The sequence below is a fragment of the Myxocyprinus asiaticus genome, chromosome 8 (assembly GCF_019703515.2).
Source record: "Myxocyprinus asiaticus isolate MX2 ecotype Aquarium Trade chromosome 8, UBuf_Myxa_2, whole genome shotgun sequence".
In the NCBI taxonomy this organism is placed as follows: Eukaryota; Metazoa; Chordata; class Actinopteri; order Cypriniformes; family Catostomidae; genus Myxocyprinus; species Myxocyprinus asiaticus.
In genome coordinates this window covers 40782210-40805064 of record NC_059351.1, presented here as the reverse complement: position 1 = coordinate 40805064, position 22855 = coordinate 40782210, and the positions used below count along the sequence as shown (strand labels likewise).

General features: G+C 38.9%; 2 protein-coding genes across 3 annotated transcripts in view; one reads left to right on the top strand and one right to left on the bottom strand.

The window, feature by feature from the left end:
- LOC127444604 (calcium-binding protein 2-like) overlaps positions 1-15328 on the top strand; it is a 59236-nt gene extending 43908 nt beyond the window's left edge. For both annotated transcript variants that reach the window (XM_051704064.1, XM_051704063.1), the window contains exons 3-7: positions 6136-6166; positions 6595-6729; positions 6957-7066; positions 14211-14358; positions 15182-15328. In XM_051704064.1, coding sequence (XP_051560024.1) covers positions 6136-6166; positions 6595-6729; positions 6957-7066; positions 14211-14358; positions 15182-15207 — 450 coding nt within the window. In that variant the 3' untranslated portion in view covers positions 15208-15328. The remainder of the gene's footprint in view (positions 1-6135; positions 6167-6594; positions 6730-6956; positions 7067-14210; positions 14359-15181) is intronic.
- LOC127444583 (equilibrative nucleobase transporter 1-like) lies at positions 15226-22485 on the bottom strand. Its single transcript, XM_051704038.1, has 12 exons — positions 21819-22485; positions 21604-21733; positions 20889-20935; positions 20718-20794; positions 20512-20604; positions 20183-20322; positions 18646-18788; positions 18366-18506; positions 18166-18273; positions 17898-18084; positions 17692-17812; positions 15226-16437 (listed from the first exon to the last, which is right to left on the bottom strand). The coding sequence occupies exons 1-12, from the start codon at positions 22009-22011 to the stop codon at positions 16294-16296; spliced, it is 1524 nt and encodes a 507-aa protein (XP_051559998.1). The 5' UTR covers positions 22012-22485; the 3' UTR covers positions 15226-16293.
- Between the last annotated feature and the right edge of the window lie 370 nt (positions 22486-22855).

Genomic DNA, 22855 nt, shown 5'->3' with positions numbered 1-22855 from the left:
TGCATGGAAAAACTATTTTTCTCATAAACAATCTTACAAGATACTTGTTAAACAGACAGCCTGATTAAACATCTTTTCATTGGTCATTTCAATGCACAATTTGAACGTATGAAGAGGTCATTCGGTGCATTCCGTCTATGGTAAAAAGTCAAAATTGCCAAAAGTAGAGATTTGTGTTTTTCATCAGACAGCAACGATGTAGGCTACATATATATATATATATATATATATATACACTGTTAGACCTTACCATGGTTTTTCTACAGTAACATACTGGCAACACTGTTGCCAGCTAGTTACTGTAAAAACCTGGTAACATATATTTTATTGTTATTATTATATACAATTTATTAATAATAAAGAAAACACATTATTTATTTTTTTTTATTTTTATTTTTATTTTTTTTTTTCATTGGAGCATGACAAGAATAAGGGAATTGGATCATGACATACTGTAATTCTATATAGTAAAACACTAAAGGAATAGTTAACCCAAAAATGAAAATTCTCATTATTTACTCACCTCATGCCATCCCAGATGTGTATGACTTTCTTTCTTCTGCAGAACACAAACGTCTTTAGAAGAATATTACAGCTCTGTAGGTCCATACAATGCAAGTGAATGGTGACCAGAAATGTGTTGCTCCAAAAATCACATAAAGGCAGCATAAAAGTAATCCATAAGACTCCAGTGGTTTAAGTAAACCCTTTAAGTAAAAGACTACACAACAAATACAGCAATTAAAAAGGTAACAAGGATACAATTTTATACAGATTGAAGGAGAAGTCATCGTCAGTCAGTGCAGGGCCACCAGGATCAAGTGAACACTGAAAGAAAATAATATATGATCAGTGTAAAAGTCATGAAGTCATCACACACAATACTCTTTTAACTGTGTGGCCGTTCACATAAGACGCGTTCTTGTGCCCAAAACAGCAAGATGGAGCGCAACGCAATAGTAAACTCGTGGGTCTCATTTAACGTTTACGTGACGCACCGTCTTAAAAACGCAACTCTCACTACGCAAAAAAAAGCAACGAAACGCGGGTCTCGAGACGCATTTTAAAACGTTGAACCGCTTTCAACAGACGAACCGCCTTAAAAACGCAACCCTCACGACGCGAGAGTTAAAAACAGCGAGTCGCGACGCAACGACTAAAGGCTTACCAACACTTAAAAATAAGGCAGATGGAAAGCAAGAACGCGTCCGCTGTGAACAGCCCAAAGTAAACTTTATCCTATAGAGTTTTCATATTTCTCTATAAATATTTCTCTTGAATTATCGTCTTATTACTGCTTGTACTTAATTTGATGTTTTCCACTCGGATTCCGTGGGACTCTGCTCTGTTCAAATGCAGCTTCCCCTCAGACAGGTGCGCGGGGCGTCAGGGGTTGTACCTCAGGTAAAGTTCGCTTCCCCCCGTCGGGAGAGAGAGACAAAGCCAAGATTACAGCTCATTATCGTTACAAATATACAGTCTATCTTACTACCAATACCAAACGTTAGAATTTCGAAAATTAGAGGCAAGTTTAATCGTTAAACTTACCTGCAGTTGTCCCTGTGTGTATTTTTCCTCTAGAAATGCTATGAGATCAAACAGAGTCTGCTTATGTGCGTGTTAATGCAAATAATTACCGGGATTTATGAATAATAATAATAATAATAATAATAATAATAAAATAGTGTGAACACAGAAAGACATAAAACTCCTCAGAAAAAGACGTTGTGGGTTTCGCACCGATATACATCTGTAGTAATTTGCTGTATTTAGTTACAGTTTGTTACTGTATTAATTAGATAAAAAGTAATTTACTGTTATTAATGAGTGATATCACAGAAATTACCCATGATGCAATGCATATTACAGTTAAATACTGTATGATTATATTATAGTAATTTACTGGTCATTTTACAGTTATTTACCTTATAAACTACAGTAAGGGTTAACAGTGTGTGTGTGTGTGTGTGTATATATATATATATATATATATATATATATATATATATATATATATAAAATGGCCAAAAATTTGGAATAATGTACAGATTTTGCTGTTTCGGAAGGAAATTGGTACTTTAATTCACCAAAGTGGCATTCAGCTGATCACAAAATTTAGTCAGGACATTACTGATGTAAAAAAACAGCACCATCACTATTTGAAAAAAGTCATTTTTGATCAAATCTAGACAGGCCCCTTTTCCAGCAGCCACCACTCCAACACCTTATCCTTGAGTAATCATGTTAAATTGCTAATTTGGTACTAGAAAATCTCTTGCCATTATATCAAACACTGCTGAAAGCTATTTGGTTCGTTAAATGTAGCTTAACATTGTGTTTGTGTTTGTTTTTGAGTTGCCACAGTATGCAATAGACTGGCATGTCTTAAGGTCAATATTACGTCAAAAATGGCAAAAAAGAAACAGCTTTCTCTAGAAACTCGTCAGTCAATCATTGTTTTGAGGAATGAAGGCTATACAATGCTTGAAATTGCCCAAAAACTGAAGAGGTGTACACTACAGTCTTCAAAGACAAAGGACAACTGGCTCTAACAAGGACAGAAAGAGATGTGGAAGGCCCAGATGTACAACTAAACAAGAGGATAAGTACATCAGAGTCTCTAGTTTGAGAAATAGATGCCTCACATGTCCTCAGCTGACAGCTTCATTGAATTCTACTCACTCAACACCAGTTTAATGTACAACAGTTAAGAGAAGACTCGGGGGCGCAGGCCTTACGGGAAGAATTGCAAAGAAAAAGACACTTTTGAAACAGAAAAACAAAAAGAAAAGGTTAGAGTGGGCAAAGAAACACAGACATTGGACAACAGATAATTGGAAAAGAGTGTTATGGATCTTAACCCCATTGAACTTTTGTGGAATCAGCTGGACTGTAAGGTGTTTGAGAAGTGCCCGACAAGACAGCCACATCTATGGCAAGTGCTACAGGAAGCGTGGGGTGAAATGTCACCTGAGGATCTGGACAAACTGACAGCTAGAATGCCAAGGATCTGCAAAGCTGTCATTGCTGCATGTGGAGGATTTTTTGATGAGAACTCTTTGAAATAGTTTAAGAAGTTCTGAACGTTTTTTTCAAATTGTAATAGTAATTTTTCACATTATTAATGTCCTGACTATACATTGTGATCAGTTGAATGCCACTTTGGTGAATAAAAGTACCAATTTCTTTCCATAAGAGCAAAATCTGTACATTTTCTATACTTTTGTCCGCCATGTATATATACTGTATATATAGCCTATCCTGGAAGAAAACTTGCTTCCTTCTGCTCCGACAATGTTCCCCAACTCGGAGGATTGTTTTTTCCTGCAGGACAATGCTCCATGCCACACAGCCAGGCCAGTCAAGCTGTGGATGGAGGACCACCGGATCAAGACACCGTCAAATCAAACAAAGCCGAGCTGCTTGAATTTTTGCGCCAGGAGTGGTATAAAGTCACCCAACAGCAATGTGAAAGACTGGTAGAGAGCATGCCAAGACGCATGAAAGCTGTGATTGAAAATCAGGGTTATTCCACCAAATATTGATTTCTGAAATCTTCCTAAGTTAAAACATTAGTACTATGTTATTTAAAAATGAATATGAACTTGTTTTCTTTGCATTATTCGAGATTGGAAAACAATGCATCTTTTTTGTTATTTTGACCAGTTGTCATTTTCTGCAAATAAGCTCTAATGCTCTAAATGACAATATTTTTAATTGGAATTTGGGAAAAATGTGGTCAGTACTTTATAGAATAAAATAAAAATGTTCATTTTACTCAAACACATATATATAAATAGTAAATCCAGAGAAACTGATAACTTTGCAGTGGTCTCTTAATTTTTTCCAGAGCTGTAGATATATATGTTGAACTATTTTGATCTCACAACCATTTAACAGACATATAGAAATATCTTTTTATTTGTAGATTTATTATTTAATACTAATCGACTACTAAAATTGTATTTATTTATTTATTTTGCAGATTTGTGGTTAAAAAGAGGTAGTTTGATTATTTGTTTCCATTGGTAAATGTCCTTTGCCCATATCATTATGAAATAAGTTTCTTGATGAAACTTGCTGGTAGGTGAAGGATCCAATTTACTGATTAAGTTGATCTTTTCTTCAAAACACATTAATGAAACACAATAAGTATCCCTAAAGTATAGCTTTTTGTGTTTTCACAATGTTGTTGTCACAGTTGTTTAAAATTCATTTTTATCTGTTTCAGAGTAATGGATTACATCAACGCTCGTTTGCTCTTCCTTGCATTCCCAGATATCATCCTCAAATTTTGCCACCTGAATTTCTCAAACCGTATTCAACAACCTGAATATTGTGACCTGAATTTCATGACCTGAAATCCACTACTTGAATAATTAAAACTTGAATTTGACAACCTGAATTTTTTTTAGGTGAATTCACACAAAATGTTTTCAAATATTTAAAATTAAAAAAATGTGATAACATCAAATTACACTCAGTCTTTTTTCAAGATCATGAATTCGGAGGCTTTTTCAAATTCAAGAATTTTCAAAGATTTCAAATGATGACATAGGCTTGTCTTTATGGTTTGAGCATTTGGTTTCATGCTCTCGGTAGCCAAAAATTCACCACACAAAACACATTGTGGTTTATACGTAAATCCGTTTTGCAAGTGATCCCATCTTTAATATGGTCGGGGTCATATTTTCTTTTACCTTGCATAGTTTTCTCTTTGGTTTTTGAGGACATGTCATGCTGTCCATGTTGGAATTTGTCTGAATCTGGCAAGCTTCAAGATGGATTTTAAGTGAATGTATAGCCTTTGACGTCAACAGCAAAAAATATGAGAAGCATTTCTCCTCCCTTTCTGAAGCTGATAACCCTATGTATTTTGCTTTTCAGTATGGCTAGTTGCATTTTATTATTTGCATTTAACATTGTTTTCCCCTGCTGTCTGTGACCATTACAGAACAGACCTGAGACCAACCAGTGGAGAAAACACAGCAAAAATTGGTTTACCCCAAGAAAGTGCATGATTTTTTGCACTCAAGGTATCGTTGGACCCACAGGCTGGGCTGTGTGTTAAGTACAAGTGCTCTCTGGTATAACTACCAAGGAGGACAGTCCTGAATCACTCTGTTGCTCAGATAAATCATTCCCTGAAAAGGGAGAAGATGCATACATTAATGGACTGTGAAATACAAAGCTCATCTTACAAGGGCGTTCCCATTGTTTTTACCCATGATGACCGGTAATCAAAGCCTAGTGTGTTCCATTCTTCCACCCTGCATGTTCATGTAACGGTGTACAGATGGTTGTCCTGGGCGACAGCTGTGCTTGAGGCTCACTGTTACAATGTACTGTGATGTATTAGCAATAGAATTTGTGAGTTCAACCAGCACAGTCCAAATGCAGAGCTGATTACAGGAATGATTATAATAACAATCTTTTGTGAAATGTTTGCAAGGTTTATGTTTATGTTTAGAACATACAGTCATCGACACAATATATACAGTATACCCATATATATACTAAAATCATAATACTGATTTGTCTGAACCGAACCATGGAAAACGGGGGCAGTGTTGGGAAACCTCTTTGGAAACAGTACAGTTAATTTTTGCAATTTTGTTTGGTGCTGCTAGTGGTGCAGAAATCCCTTACAGCAGCTTTAATGAATGTCACAGTAAATGAGGAGTCAAGTAAAATATACTGTATGTATTGCTTCATTTAAATAGAACATGTTAAAATACATTTAAAAGGCTGATTTTTGTGGTTTATTTATTTATTCAGCCTGATCTCATGAACATTACGTGACCGTGGCAACATGTTTGCAAAACGAAATTAAGTGCTTCATTATACGTTTTGCTGAAGTTTCCCAGTGATGTGTCCAGTGGAGGGCACCAAAAGCAAGTGAAATTGTGTCGTAAAAAGTTTACAAAAATTCTATGAGACTAGGTTGCTTTTATTTGTAACATAGCAAGGTATTTGCAAACTTTTGTACATGACTCTGTCTGTATGTCCCATGCCTAACCCTAACATCAGGTATTTTTATTTTTTGCATAAGTTATGTGTGCCATTGTATGTATGTGTGTGTCTACATACAGTATGTTCATCCTAATACACTTTATGTCTCTGTACTCACAACAGGACAGAGATCTACGGCCAGAGGAAGTTGAAGGTACAACATTGATGTCCAACATCACTGAAATGCTTTAAATCGTTAGACTAAGTGCTTTCAGTAACAGATTCACCCAGCAACCAAAACAGTGATTCCCGTATTGAGTCTGTTACCCCTTTCCCTCCATCTAAATGGATTTTCGCCATTATTTCTTTGTATAAATGTATCTATATAGTGGCCCCAGTGAGTATTTGGAAATTACGTTATCTAATACAATGACATTTACAAATTTTTTAATGTGGCTAAAATATCCAGGTGCTTTTAGAAGCCACTGTCTATGTACAGTCTCCTCCAAGTCCTCTGAACACATGACAGTGGTCACTGTACCCTTATCCTTCAGTATCCTCTCGCTGCACTTTGCTTAGAGACAACAACAAACTTTCTCTTTCTCTCACTCTTCAATACTTTAATAATGTTTCTGCTTTCAGAGCTGAAAGAAGCCTTCCGAGAATTTGACAAAGATAAGGATGGCTTCATTAGCTGTAAGGATCTGGGCGAGTGCATGAGGACGATGGGCTACATGCCCACAGAGATGGAGCTGATTGAACTCAGTCAGCAGATTTGTGAGTTACACCCTTAACTATCTTATCGTTATAGTTTATTTTCTCCTTTACACAAAAACAAACACACTCTGGCATTGTCATTAACACAGCTGTAATCATGAACAAACTCAAGCCACCATAAATATTTGAACAGGACAGGAACATAAATCACTCATCTGAAGTGTACGCATGATATTTCCACCATTAATGTAATAGACTCGCAGTGAACATGCATGTTTCTCCGATAGGTGGTGGTAGAGTGGACTTTGAGGACTTTGTAGACCTGATGGGCCCAAAGATGCTGGCTGAGACAGCAGACATGATCGGGGTGAAGGAACTAAGAGATGCTTTTAGAGAGGTTTGTGTTGCATGCTACTGAAAACATTTTTTTTTTACAAAACATATTAACCACTTTATAATATATTTAGAATATTTGAACATTATGGGGAAATCCTTTTCCACAACCTAGTTGAAATCCTTGTATCATAATGCCAATCTTATGATTGGCAATGGTGTTTGATCCTCATCCTTTTAGGCGTGAATTTGCCCTATATAAGTGGGTGCTCAAACAACATTTCTTCAGAAATTTCTGACTGACGGACAAGAACATATGCTGATACCTCAAAACTCTGAAGCAGTATTGTGACCAAGTTTTGCAATGTCTTGTTCCCTTCATCTCAGGGAACTGAGGTTGCATGAGTAACCGGAGACGTTCCCTATTGAAATTATAACAGGTAGCCTGTCCGTAATAAGGAGCTCGGGCTCACCCGCTGGGTGATGAAATAGTAGCTCTCTAGACAGAGAGGACTCGCGAAGCGATGGATGCCACATCTAGGTTATAAAACCTCGCGAAAGTGTTCTGCGAAGACCATCCTGCTGCAAAGCATATATCCTGTAGGGAAATACCATTTGTCCATTCCCATGAGGAAGCCACGCCTCTAGTTGAAAGCACCTTTACACCAATAGGGCATTTCACGCCCTGTGATTCATAAGTGAGGGCGATCACATCAACGATCCAGTGAGAGAGCCTTTGTTTGGAAACGGACATGCCTTTTGTGCATCCTCCATAACAAACAAAGAGCTGATCTGACAGTCTAAACTGGTGAGTGCGCTCCACATACGTGTGCAATGCCCGCACGGGGCATAATAAATGCGCTAACTGCTTCTCATCTGGATTAGAAGGTGGAGAAGAGAAAGCTTGTAGGTGCACTATCTGAGCCCTAAAGGGCGTGAAAAGCCCCTTAGGCACATAGCCTTTTTTGGGTTTTATGATGGCTTTTGAAAGCCCCGGATCAAATTCCAGGCATGAACTGTCAACCGACAGCACCTGTATATCACCATCCCATTTGACTGAGGCCAGAGCCAACAGCAGTGCAGTCTTTAAAGAGAGCACACGTAACTCAACGGATTCCAATGGTTCGATCGGGAGACTCGTGAGCACCCTCAGCACCAGATTTAAGTTCCATGTTGGCACCGTAGCAGGGCGAGGGGGGATTCAAGCGCCTCGCTCCCCTAAGGAACTTTATGATCAGATCATGTCTGCTTATAGAGGAGCCAGCATCTGGGGCATGAAATGCAGAGATGGTCGCTACATAGACCTTAAACGTTGATGGAGTAAGACCTGCGTCCAACCGCTCTTGAAGGAATGTAAGGATCTCCGTTATGGAGCAATTCACTGGGTCTTTGCTGCGCGAAGAGCACCAATCCGCAAACACATGCTATTTTAGTGCATAGAAGTGTCTTGTAGATGCCGCTCTAGCCTGCAAAATGTTCATTACAGACTGTGCCAATTCAGGCTCTTTCGCTGTGCTCCGTTCAGGGGCCATAAGTGTAGGTTCCACAGCTCCGGCTGGGGATGTCAAATTGTGCCCTGCGCTTGAGAGAGCAGATCCCTCCTCATTGGTATTTCCCATGGAGGGCCGCCTAATGTCGCCATCATTTCTGGAAACCATGGATGGTTGGGCCATTTTGGCACAACCAACAGAATCGTTTCCTTGTCCTCTCTGACTTTGCTGATGACAGAGTGGAGGAAAACGCATATTTGTGTTTCGTCGGCCACTTGTGGGCCAAGGCATCCATTCCCAGCGGGGTTTGGGACATGGAGTACCAAAGAGGGCAGTGGGCTGTCTCTGCGGAGGCAAATTGGTGGACTTCTGCTTTGCCGAACATTTTACAAATCCTCAGAACCGTCTGAGGATGAAGTGTCCATTCCCCTGCCATCGGTCCCTGGCGCAACAGCATGTCCATTCCGCAGTTCAGATGGCCCGGAACATATGTCACATGCAAGGAGAGGAGATGGCGCGAGCTCCACACAAGGAGGCGTTGTGCCAGACTCATCATTGGTAGCGATCGAGTGCCGCCCTGGCGATTTATGTACGCTACCACAGACATATTGTCTGACTGAATCAGAACATGATGATTCACTATGGCGGAATGGAAAGCTTTCACTGCTAAAAAGAAGGCTAGCATTTCCAAGCAGTTGATGTACTGTCCATTGCACAGCGCGCACCAACCCGTGTTGGACGTATCCGTGGTCACCACTTTTCGTCTGAAAACCTGACCTAGCATCACACCCATGCCAGGCGTGACTCGGTACATGGTGTTTGAGTCAGCACTGGAGGGGTCTCATGTGTAAAAGACCTAACGGTATGATTATCAAACTGAGCATTTTCTGAAAAGACTTTAGTGGAAATGCTTTTCCCAGTTTGAACTGAGACAGACACTGGTGTATGATCTGGACATGCTTGCTCGTGAGGTGCTCTCGTGAGGACACAAACCAGTCCTGTGGGCGGATGTGCGATAAGATATGTTTCAAGAGTCTCAGATCTAAAATCATCCGAAACCAGTGGCCTTTCTTCGAAAAGAAAAGGTAGCAGATGTAAAACCCTTTGCAGGCGTGGCAGCTCAGAAAAATCTCTATCACATCTTTTGCGAGATTGTGAATTTCTGCACGTAATACAGGCACGTTCCATGACGGAACCATCGGGGACAAAGCGCTGTCGAAGCGAGGCGGTCTGCATGTGAATTAGATCAAATACCCATGTTCAATCATTTTGAGCACCCAATCTGACATGCCGTGAGCGCCCGCCATGTGTTCACGTAACTGGATAGCGGGCGCTTTATATTTGATACTAATTGTGATAGTGCGCCGCTCACCATTGGGTAGCGGTTGTGCACAGTGTGTGAAATGGGGAAGCAAGCAAATTCTCAAGAATGGCCTGAGCCAAAGTTAATAAGTACACTACGGTATGGTTTATGAGCGTGCAAACATAAATGAGAGAATTGTTTGTATGTGATCATTATGAACAGAACCCAAAGAGGGCTCAATTCAAATGTCACAGATGCAGATAGGCCGGAGGCCAACGTCTTTCTGTGTTTTGATGCTAAAATAATGGCTGTGACATTCTCTCTGTGCACTGTATGGGGAACGACCCCTATTGCATCTCTCACAAGGAGATTTACTACCTCGGAGCACAGAATGGGCATGTTCTGCAATGTAACATGGACGATAGAATGCTGTTAAAGCAAGGCGGCCACGTTGCGAACTGGAATGTATAACCGCACACTACCGTTTTTTAACACACAGAGAAATGCTCAGTTACACGTGCCACGCGACCGCGTAATGCACCGGTGGGCGCAGAGTTTCGCGTGTGAGATGAGGGGAGCTGCCGTTTAAAAGATGGGAGCATTTGTGTGGAGTTTGAGTTGATTTTTCTCTGAGATGCCTGGAAGCGCGCCACGCGATCGCAAAACGGCCATGGATAACGGGCACAGATAGCTGCCGCTTATCAGATGGAAGCTTCTTACTCAGAGCCCATCACGGATCCGTTTACAGTGCTAAAAGTGTAAAGGATCGAGCGAGCTAACAATAGACACCAAACATCCGTGGTTATCATGGCGAGTGAGTTTGGTTGGATTGGAAGAAAGAGCTTTTTCAGCCTTCAGCGCACGTCGAGCAGCCACTACGAGGTATGTGCGCTATTCAAGCAATGCAAGGAAGCAAGAGTCGTTCCCGGCAAGAAAAGCAGGGAAGGGTGAGTCAAAACATAACAAAAGCAGGAGCTCTAGATTCCTAGAAACGCTATACTTCCAGGGGGATTCTTTCCGCTGGGGACTGACAGCGCTATTTGTGTCACAGTACAAAGATGCTAAAATATGCCAGAGGACGGCAGCCCCTCTGATCTGGGCATGCGCAGAGTAGGGCATGCGCCAGGTCTCAGTGAGCTCCGTGTGAACCTTAGGGAAGAACGACACTGCTTTCTGAACCACAGGTTTTTGATTAGGTGTGCAGGAATCATTCATTCAGATGAGAATTTTCCTGCTCGACAGGAGGCGACCACTCAAGGCCGAGCTCCTCGACTGCCCGCGCAATGACACAGAGTAACTCATATCAAAGGCCAGTGAGTGCTCCTCACCCTCGCTGGGGGGAGGGGCTGGAACATCCTCCATGGACCATTCTCCGATGCTGCGAGGGACACGGCATCATTATCTTCATCAGACCCGCCGAATAAGACTACACCATGCTCATTCATAGAGGTCCGGAGGTCGTCACGTGCGTACTGCACTGGTGCGTAAGATGCTGCGTGGGAAGATCGAGGGGCTCATGGGGCTAGCACCAGCACGAGATCCTCCTCGGGTTCTTCCATCTCTACCTCGTGGCCCTGGCGTGCTTCCTCATGTGGTCCATCGAGACTTAACACAGAGGAAGTGGTCGGGAGGGCGCTGGAGGTGGAATCGTCCCTCAGAACGAGGTCGACCCTAGAGCGGAGCATCTTGAGACTCATGTCCTCACAATGAGGACAGTCTGTCCACATGGGAGCTGCTTCAGCGTGGGTGCGGCCCAGGCAGCGAACGCAGCTCTCATGTTGGTCTGACAGAGCGATGTGTCACTAACAGGAACACTTGTGATACGATATCTTTAAAAAGACGCGTACACACAAGCGGCTCTTTTATAGAGGGTTTTACATGACTTGGACGGAATATTACATATATATATATACTTATATACTTATATATACTTATATATATATATATATATAATCAAAGGATACAGCTCCTGCCTTGATGCTGCGGGAAGCGGGTAGATGTCTCGCTCAGCGAAGAAAGGCGGAGCGACTTCTTCGCCAGAACACTAGAGGGGGTGGGTAAATCTTTCACTACAGGCGCAGAGAGTCAGGCGAAGAACATCCTGATGCGTCTGCAGGTAATCCCGTCCGCTGGTGGGTGTCCGTCGATGGTGAAGAGAAGGCTGGTCCAGATGTGTAGTCAAGACAAGACGATGTCAGTCTTGAAGGAAAAAAATTCTGAAGAAATGCTGTTTGAGTACCTGCTTATATGGGGCAAATGCGCGCCTAAAAGGGCGGGGCTCAAACACCATTGCCAATCATAAGATTGCCGTTATGATACAAGGGCTTCAATTAGGTCGTGGAAAAGAAATTCCCCATAGCGTTCAAATGCAATGTCGAGTGAACTGAATCAATAGGGAACTTATTAAGTCAGACTTTATTGTGTTTTATGTCTTAAATGTGCACTCAGTGATTCTTTTGCTAATTGCTAAATGTTTAAACAGAGATTGTAATTGTATAATTGTATTTTTAAAAATAGGTTTAAAATGATGTACAGTCACATGAGATGAAGAGTCAATTCACATCAGTCCAAGAGAAAAAGCTGCTTTGCTGTGTCCCAATCCAGACGAGGTGTGAATACCTGAGTTGAAATTTCCTACTTCCTCAAAGCGTTCCAGTCAATCACACGTCACAGTCACATGTACTTACCACAAGATGGCGCCATGACTAAACAAGAACACTTAGTGCTCTTATGCCAGTTATGGCAAAAACATTAAAGTCATGAAAGCAGAATCTCAGTTTGCTCATCTTGTATATTGCATGTTCATACATTTCATGCAGTGAATACACTTAAAAGTTTGTATTTACGTTTAATAACACCCAGCTCCGCATCATGCTCATTGGTGCCACCATCAAATGTCAAATGACTCTTCTTGCTGAGGCTGGAGTTTCGACTTCGAGCTGCGTTCCAGTTATTATTTTCAACTAGGTGGTGGGAAAATTAAAATTTTCCACAACTCATGTTTTCAGGGCTTTTTTTTTTTTTTTTGTCTTCTGAAATCAGCGAAACTATCCAAAACACTTTGAACAACAGTACAACCCATTGAAGAGACTGTAAGTCTACAGCCTCGTTGTCATTCCCCTCAAAAAGTAAGGATGGCGTTATTGTGAAGAAGGTCCATAGTGGTGGGCACACATTCATGAGCGCCGGCATGTTGAGATCACATGAACAGCTGAAAATTACCAGACACTATTTAGCCTGAGACAGAGCACATGTATTAAAATGAAAGTGATGTGGAGATGGAACACCCAAGAAATTGGAACACCCAATATGGCAGATGTAGAAAAGGAAGTCCTGCAGAGCCAATCTCTTTTTAGATAAAGATATCGCTGATTAGTTAAAGAATAGTTCACCCAAAAATTACTTTACTCACCCTTATGCCAACCCAGATGCGTGTGACTTTCTTTCTTCAGCAGAACATAAATGAAGATTATTAGAAGAATATCTCAGCTCTGTAGGTCCATACAATGCAAGTGGACAGTGATCAGAAATTTAAAGCTTCAAAAATCACAGACAGTTGTCGCAAAAGTAATCCATGGCTGGGTTACCTTATTAACAGGCATTGGAGATCAACCGGAAGTAAACAATTATAGTGAAAAGGACATAAATATTGATCTGTTTCTCACCCAAAGCGATCATGTTGCTTTAGAAGACATTAATTTAACCACCGGATTCGTATGGACTACTTTTACTACAACTGTCTGTGTTTTTGGAGCTTTAAAGTGCTGATCACCATCCACTTGCATTGTATGGACCTACAGAGCTGAAATATTCTTCTAAAAATCTTCATGTTCTGCTGAAGAAAGAAAGTCATACATATCTGGGATGGCATGAGGGTGAGTAAATGATGAGAGAATTTTTATTTTTGGGGGTACTATTCCTTTAACTCACGAATATGCATGCACATTAGCTGGACTAGCCTGAAAAAAAAAAAAATTCCTTTCATCTGAGCTAAAGAGGCACAATTTATGATACCATTGTTGTCAGATTTTACTGCTGATTTGAAACATTTTATTTGATCATAATCTTGACCAACTATTTTGGAGATTCCACTCTTTCCTCATTCAATTAGATAGGAGCTGTACTTGTATGCCGTTTGTATCCATGCCACAGAACGTTCCCAAGATGGCTGCTGAGTGGACTGACCTGTCTTAAAAGGGACCATGATATTACTCATTTATCAATAATCCCCAGTAATTGGATAAATTCACTCAAATAACTCAGGAAAAAAATAATAAAGTCTGACCTGTTGATCTATATGTTTATCTTAAGTATATTGTATGTTATCTAATGTATCATTAATGTCCCATAAATGTATTATGTCCCATAAATGTGCCATGTACAACAATGTTGCTCTCGCTCTCTCTCTCTCTCAGTTTGACTCTAATGGTGATGGTCAGATCAGTCTGGCTGAACTGAGGGAAGCCATGAAGAAGCTGATGGGAGAGCAGCTCAACCACAGAGAGATTGATGAGATCCTTAGGGATGTTGACCTTAATGGAGATGGGCTGGTTGACTTTGAAGGTGAGAATTTCCCTTTTTATTGAACACAAAACGAGAAAAGGCTTAGAATTTGTGCCCAATGGAAAGTTTGCAATGGAGTGTTGTTATAGTACTGAATAGTCAGCTAAATGATTACCACAGATATCTTTATAAGGCTTTGTATATTTTGTTTCTCGGCATAATGCAATCAAGTATTGAGCTAAAACTGAGAAAGTACTTGATGTGAGACTGACAATCTCACAAGATTGCAAATTAGACTTGTTTCACAGATTTTCTTTAATGCTTGCCTGTTTTTTCTAGATAAAGCTTATGCATTCATGGAAACTCATATATATATATATATATATATATATATATATATATATATATATATATATATATATATATATATATAGCCTATTGTTTTAAATGAACTGAGAATGACTTCGAATCAGATGCTTACGGGATGAGAAATCTCTATTGTAAATAGATATAATGCCCTTACTTGAGCTTTCCAAACACATAGCCCATTGGACAGTTTAATAGATGCACACTCTAGAAGATCACAACAGTTATAAGAGGATGTTCTGGCAAAGACATAATCTACTTTTGTAAAGCTATGGAAGTACTTGATATTTGCGCCGAATAACGGAAGAGGAAACTATACATTCTACCCCTTATAGGTATTGCATATTGATTGCTTTTTTTAAATGTATGTAAAATTGGTCTAGAATAATAGTCATATAAAAATCTATTTTATCTATTAACATAAAGAGTGAAAAGAGTGTAGAGAATTCTGCTTTTGTACAAGTAATTTTCTTCAAAATATGGACAGCTAAATCTATTTTCACCTTTCCCTTCACAGAGTTTGTGCGAATGATGTCTCGCTGATTTTGAGAACATGTGAAAAAGGAGGAGAACGACCAGTTTGCCTCCTAATGTGAAGAGTGTAGTACTATGCATCTCCTTTAAATAACTACCATGCTGTTTCTCCATCCAAAGACCTTTATTTCACACAATTTCTTAGTTTAATGACCACACATTTGCTTGGTTTAAAGAGAGTGAAACTGTTCTATACATTCATCATTTATTTATTTTTTTGTTCTGAAATATAATTGAATCCAAGCTATACAATGACAGAGATCAAATCAGACATAAGCAAATCAGTAAGTTTTTTTTTTTTCTGGAATTAAATTATTTTCCATGTTTCCACACCTGTTCAGAGCTTGAAGGGTGCAAACCATAGCCACAAGCACACATTTTCTATAAAATTGTTTATACATGCCATACCCTACAAGTTGATAAATACTTCTCAATCAGTGTTTCGAAACACACTGATTGGACAGTCACTACCAAAATTATCTAAGATGTGCATGGTCATTGTGGACTTTTAATGCAATGGGGATAATACAGTATATCGGTATTAAGTGTTTTGGACAGTAGACCATTGGCTAATGGGTCTTGTTCCTGAATGTTGCTGATAGGACTGTGTAGATGCTTTCCTTGCGGAAGCAGTGGTTTTAGTATTCATCCTCATGCAAAACTGGACATCACCTCACTTCAGAGTATGGAAATATTGAACACAATTGCCTGGAGATCCCTTCCCTTGTAACGACCTGTGTCTTTGACACCCATGTAATCTCCACATAACATATGTTCTTTGATTTTTATGTGTAAACCAATTTTTTTTTCTAAATATCACTTTGTTCATTCCGACTACAGTGAAATCCAAAAACACTTGTTTGTTATTTTTATTGTATTTTATTTATAAAGTCTGTAAAAATCAATTTAATTGCTGACTATGAGTTTGTGGATAAACAATAATCAATACTTACTATTCCCTGTGTCAGTTGAAACTTACAGAAGCATACATAGACATAGATAATCATCAAGTGAAATTCCTTGAATTTCAATTGTTTCATATTTACCTGAGGGCAATTTTCAACATAAGTACTTAAATAGATGATGTAATTGAAATTAATACATTGATGTTTCCTTCACTGAGGATTCTGACATGCTCGCTGAGTTCTCTCTCTGTTTCACCAGCTGTCTACAGTGAAGGAACACATAGAGAGGATGAATGAAGGCCAGCAGTGTCAGGACAGTCAAGACAATGTTCACCTAGAAAGAGAAATACAGAAATACAGTCCTGATAACAGAAAAAATGTGGGATGCAAGTTAACAATTACAACTAATTAACATAAATGGAATTCAACACAATTTGGACTAAAATGTGGAGGAAAACACTTCTAGAAGTTACAAACAATCTAAAGAGGGGTTATATCATGGTTATATATTTTCTCCCTAAGGTCCGGAATTTTGTGCTCCAAAACACTTTTTCATAATTTGTTTTACATTAACATTTTCCCCCATCTCTCTGGCCTTCCAGATTAAAAGAGACATTCGTGCTGCTGTGCCATTAAGAAATGTCCCACATTGCATATGAAAGGAGCAATAGTGCTTTGCAGCTCTCACGCATGGGATGCAGGTTTGTTATTGGGTCAAATGTAGTTTTTAACTTCCCCATCCTTCAAATGAAAGGTGCATTCAGTAATTTTTTCCTCAAAAAAATGTTTTACTCCTAAAGACATGAATTATAATTTTGCAATGAATGTAGGAAAGCATGACCACTCACATTAAAATGAAGACTCCAGTCATATCTGTAATCTTATAAAAGCTGTTTTATTTTACATGGTGAGGGTCTGCACATGGGGGCTGCCATGACAGATCACATGACCAGCTGAATACTATTCGCTTAATTTCAGTAACCATCATGTGATTTGACACTTTTGTTCATTGATTAAAGTAATCATGGCTGATTGTGAATACTACATTTCTTCAATGGCATCTGAAACCGAAAACTATTGATTTTAAATGATACTGCATCCACACCACTAGATGTCACTGTAAGTCCGAGATGACACAAAGACAAAATTTACTGAAAGAACCTATAACAGCCTCTGCAAAGCCTCCATTACATTGACAGGATCATAAAACATCTAAAATCAAAGAAATATTTTGTTCAGTCTGTTGAAACAAGACTGAAACGATCAGGGACCTTGTTAAAAATAAACTAGTCACTCTCTCCTTACTTGCAATCCTTCAGAAGGACATGCAGAGTTTTATTTGCTACACACAGCCAAAAACAGCAAATTTTGGCGAACTTTTCCTTACTTTACTCTTATTAGTTCTTCTGGTGTTTAGAAATAATTGTATCTATCCTACATCCTCCTTATCATTAGCCTTGTTACTTTTTAGAGTTTAGTTTTCACACATTTTGGGAGTATTTCAGTAGTATACTAGAGTATAACCCAGTTGCAGGTATCCTCAGCTATTTTCTAGTATAAAACGAGCTGTGTGAGATGACAGATTTACATAGAAGGGGTCTCCTCCAAGAGCTTTGTTGAGGGCAAAGCAGGGATACTGCAGCAATGACACCACAGCTGAAAGGGACATCACAAGACCATACAGCTTCCCAAAATGATGGGCTGGAAACCTATAATAAGATTCATTGCACTTAGTTAAGTGGACTGGATGTCATTCACATCTACAATCAAGATATGTTCTCCTTCTTTACTTACGCAAGGCTGAGAAATGCAGCATTCCCTCCATACAGAAAGGAACGGTTAAGGACCTGAAGGGTGAATGTAAGGTACTGGAGAGGGAGGAATGGAACACTTGCACAGATGGAGAACAGGAGGCACTGGAGAGAGGTGAGGAGGAGAGACAGGACGGACGAGTGCAGGTCTGCTTCCCGTTCTGACACGCCTAACAAAAGAAATATCTGAATGGGAGAACTTAGGTAAACAATGTGTTTTTAGAAGTCTTCACGTTTCTCAGTCGACTGACCTTGTTCTAGGGGTTTTCTTTTGTGTCTGTCCATTAGCAAGCCATTCCAGGGAGCACAGAGAACTCCACAGAGCTGGGTGAAAGCAAAGGCATTGGTGTACTTGCTCACTGAGAGAAAAAAAAAAGAGATTGGGGTATTGGGTCAACCTGATCACACAGGAAATCAACATGTAAATGTATTTAGAAATTAGTGTGTTTACCAATGGCTGGGTCTTGGTTGGCAAGTTTGTTCAGCATTGGATTCAGTGTTCCAATGAAGAAATAATGACGCAGTTGCATGACTGACAGCCATATCAAGTGCCACAGGAAGAACCAGGACAGAACACAGCTCTTAAAACTGGCTACAGAAACAATATGAAAATTTATGTAAGTTAATCTGCACTTTCATTTCTTAATAATCCATTTTGAACCATACACAGTATCATCATACATTGTCATTTTCTGCAATGGCAGGAACTATGATAGCCAAGCAAGCAGTACCTTTCTCAGTGTTCTCTGTGAGCTGTAGTGAGTCTGCAGTTTCCAGTAGCTCATCATCTACACCACTGTCTCTGTCAATACTCTGTTCTCGCTTTACCTCGTATTCCTCAACATTGTAGCTGTTTGATTTCACACAGCTCATCCTGTATGGAGGATTGAGGAGCGTTTGAATTATTATAGCTTACCACTTTTAAAGTGTACATTCTTCAGACGTCAAAGTTCAAACCCTGTCTGGCATGTCTTGGGCGGCAAGTTTGAATATATGTGCAAATGAGATTATATATAAATAAGCACAAATGAGATCTGAGAGATACTGTGGAGGAGATTTCCAGTCAATAATGTCTATATAGACTCGGTCTGCTCCACACACATGCTACACAAAAAAATATGCTTCATGTGTTAATATATGTGTCTGTGTGTGTGTGTATATACAGTATATATATATATATATATATATATATATATATATATATATATATATCCGTTAGGATTTAAGGCAGCGTTATGATCTGGGGTCAGGTCTAGGCTCAGCAATGTATGCGGCAATAAAATGAAGTCAGCTGACTACCTGAATGTACTGCATGACCAGGTTATCTAATCAATGGATTTTTTCTTCAATGATGGCACGGGCATATTCCAGCGCGACAATGCCAAGATTCATCGGGCTCAAATTGTGCAAGAGTGGTTCAGGGAGCATGAGGAATCTTTTTAATATATGAATTGGCCACCACAGAGTCCTGACCTTAACCCTATTTAAAGTCTTAGGGATGTGCTGGAGAAGACTTTATGGAGTAATTCGACTCTCCCATCGTCAATACAAGATCTCGGACAAAAATTAATGCAACTCTGGGTGAAAAATAAATGTTGTGACGATGTATAAGTTTCCCCCGAAACAATGCCCCAACGAATGCGCACCATAATCAAAGCTAAATGCGGTCCAACTAAATAAGTATGCAACTTTTTTTTTTTTGTTGGCCAGGCAGTGTGTTTATATATATATATATATATATATATATATACACTATATACTATATATATTTAGTCTGGATCAACTTCAATACATTAGGTTACACCAACAAAACTAATTTTAAGAGTTAGATCAGGTAGAAATATTCCTTAAGGTAGCAATTTCAGGTTACCACTTTTTACAGTGTTGCATATGGTCTCAGAAAACTTGGATTATAGCACACAAGTTGTATGGACTACTTTTATTATGCTTTTATGGTGCATTTTGTCCTTTTTGGAGCTCAGCAATGCAAATCCACATTCATTTTCATTGCATGGACAAGCATTCTGCTAAATATATCATTTCTATGGAAGAAAGAAAGTCATGGTTTGAAATGCTACAAATGTGAGAAAATGACACAATTTTAATATTTGGGGTGAACTATTCCTTTTAAGGCTATAATAACAGTGCTAAACTTGATGCACTATTTATCTGTAAAATCACTTTTTTTTTTCATGAATTTATTTAGCATTTTTTCCATCACAAATAATATAATTATTTTATTAATATTTTATTCATAGTTTCACTCACCCATATTTGTAGTTCTTTGGGATGGGATAGGGAATGTGTGATTTTGGCATGAGGAAAAGTGTCCGAAGGAGATGAATGAGATTACAGGCCGAGAGGAAGAGGAATGAGAAGCGGAGAGAGGCTCCGCTCTCATAAAGCACCTTCAGAAATGATTATGTATAGTGGTTATGTATCAAGCATTTCAATGCTAAACCGATGATAAACACTGTTTAAAAATACTGTGAAAGATTTACAATGAATATAGTGCATTTTATTCCTGCATCAGCTAAATTATTTTTAGCTAAATTAAAAATGTAGTAGTGTGTAACTCAGTTAAAACTACCTCTTACCTTAATGATGAGAAAGATCACTGATGAAGAGTCGAAGGCACCATTATAGACAGTAATAATGGTCGATCTATGAGTATCAAAAAGGTTTCCAACCTGTGATGTAGATAAATAACGCATGTAATTATTTCATCAGACCCCTTATAATGTGAACTCAGTATGTGATAAGCTCAACACAAACAAGTGATTCTAAACACTCATGACCATACCTGCATATTTGTCATTAGGAATAAAATGCCCCCCACAGCTATGAAGGATAGAGCAGGGAAAAGCAAGATAGAGAGAGCTGGTTGAAATATAAAGAGAGGGAAATTAGTCATACCGAGTAGCCCCAGAACAAGTGTGTGATTATTATTATTATTAAACAATGTTGTCCATACCTTCATTTGATAATGCTACTAACAAGGTTCCGGTGGTATAAAGAAATCTACAAAAAATAAAATAAATAAATAAATACATATATAAATAGTGTACAACTAGAATCAGTATATAAAGTGGTACACAATATATTTTGCACAATTTAATTGATGTTATAATGGCCTGTCTGTCTTTCTGTCTGTCTGTCTGTCAACCAGTTTTAAACTAATTACATACAGTAGTTAGACTTAAAGTATGAATACATTTTGAGAATGTGTGTTTGTTGCTAATTTGGAGCTCTTCACACAAAAAGAATGTAAAAATGTATAAATGTTTTTGTTTTTTGGGGACATGAAGACTTATAGTTTAAATTACAGTATTTACAAATTATATAACAATCCCAAAAAAAACAAAAAAAAAAAATGTTCAATAGGCAGAATGATTGTCTATTTGGTTCAATGTCAGTATGTGACAAAAGTGCACAACAGCTTATACTGTATATTTCCAATTTCTCAAGTCATTATCCATGAATATTTCAGGAGCTGCCTTTTCAAGGTTTGCAATGCACATCTCTGTTTTTGTAGTCTAGTCAAAACACCCACGATGATTTCTACTATCTGCTTGAAACACACCCTACTCAAAATCAGATAATCGTCTTGACTCAACTGCAGAGGGACTTAGTAGTGCAGTTAATTCTTGTCTGACCTCTATTTAACATGCTACAAAGCACCAACTCACATAGCCAAAAATCTTGTTGCCATGGTGCCAAAGTGGTCATATAAGAACCCGTTGGGCAGAGTAAGAAAGTTGTTCATAAAGGAGGCTACAGTAAAGACCAAGGAAAATGTCTCATCCTGTTGACTGCAATCTAAAGAGAAAAGGATTGAGAAAGATAACATTAAAATAACATTATATTAAATATATTACAATTACATCTTTGTACATGACATCACCTGCACTAATTTCTCCACTAGCATCTGTCCCATTGATGCACAGATCACTGAAGTAGCCATCTGTCTTCAGTACAAACACAAGAGACGCCCAGCCAAACACAACGCCAGCAAAACACAGGCACTCCAGCAGTCCTGTAGCCAGAGTCATCTTGTATCTCACCGCCATCCCAGATGCTCCCTCACATCCCAGCATCTTCTGAATCCACACCACGACACCTCTTGAACTGTCCGCTCGGATAGAACAGTTTTTAGTTTACCCTAATTTCTGTCTTATGAAATGTCCTTTCTCTCCAAGTTAATATCTTGTTCTCCTTGTTTTGTGTTTTACCGCCTGCTCATTTATGATCACAAAGAGACTGATGTAAGCCAGTTATAGTATATGCGTGGTAGAGATAAAACAAGCCCTCCACGTGTTCAGAAGGCATGCTCTTCTAAAGGGAGGGAGCTGTACTGTTGAAAACTTTATGACGAAGCATTTAAAGAGAATGCAGGAGTCTGCATAAAGATGCAATAGAAGGAATGAGTAAATTGTGTGCTAATTGTGTGGTCCAGTTACAGTACATAGTTGCATGTTTGTTATTAAAAAATGTATATGCTACTGTCTTCTGAGTTTCTGCTGTAACTTTGTTCAAAATGCTAAACAGTTCACCCTCTTAACTATCCATTAGGCTATGTGTTACTGAGATTTATACAACTGTGGGAAGAGACAGACAAAATGTTGTTAACGTTTTAGGCTACATTTAATAAATGCACCATCATTTTTTTTCAGTCACTATAAAGAAATTGGGATAAAATACATCTGTAATATATATGTAGTGTTGCTTATATTTGATTTAGCTCTTACGATATAGCCTATTGCAATGTCATTTTCTGTTAATGTAATGTTAGGGCAAGACTGAATTCGTTCAGTGATGGCACAGGCGCGCGCTCTATGTGGACAGTTGATTGACTAATCCAGATTACGATGTCTGCGCGCTCTAATCCCTCTAGCAAGAACAACACATTTCCTCTTACTTCAGATAACGTAAATGATAATA

What these genes read in the sequence shown, in the direction of transcription:
- LOC127444583 (XM_051704038.1), bottom strand. Translation starts at nt 22,011, where the DNA reads ATGCTGGGATGTGAGGGAGCATCTGGGATGGCGGTGAGATACAAGATG. An exon ending in AAGAAAACCCCTAGAACAAG is followed by an intron (nt 18,085 to 18,165) that starts GTCAGTCGACTG and finishes TTCTTTTGTTAG; the next exon opens with GCGTGTCAGAACGGGAAGCA. An exon ending in GCTGCATTTCTCAGCCTTGC is followed by an intron (nt 17,813 to 17,897) that starts GTAAGTAAAGAA and finishes ATCTTATTATAG; the next exon opens with GTTTCCAGCCCATCATTTTG.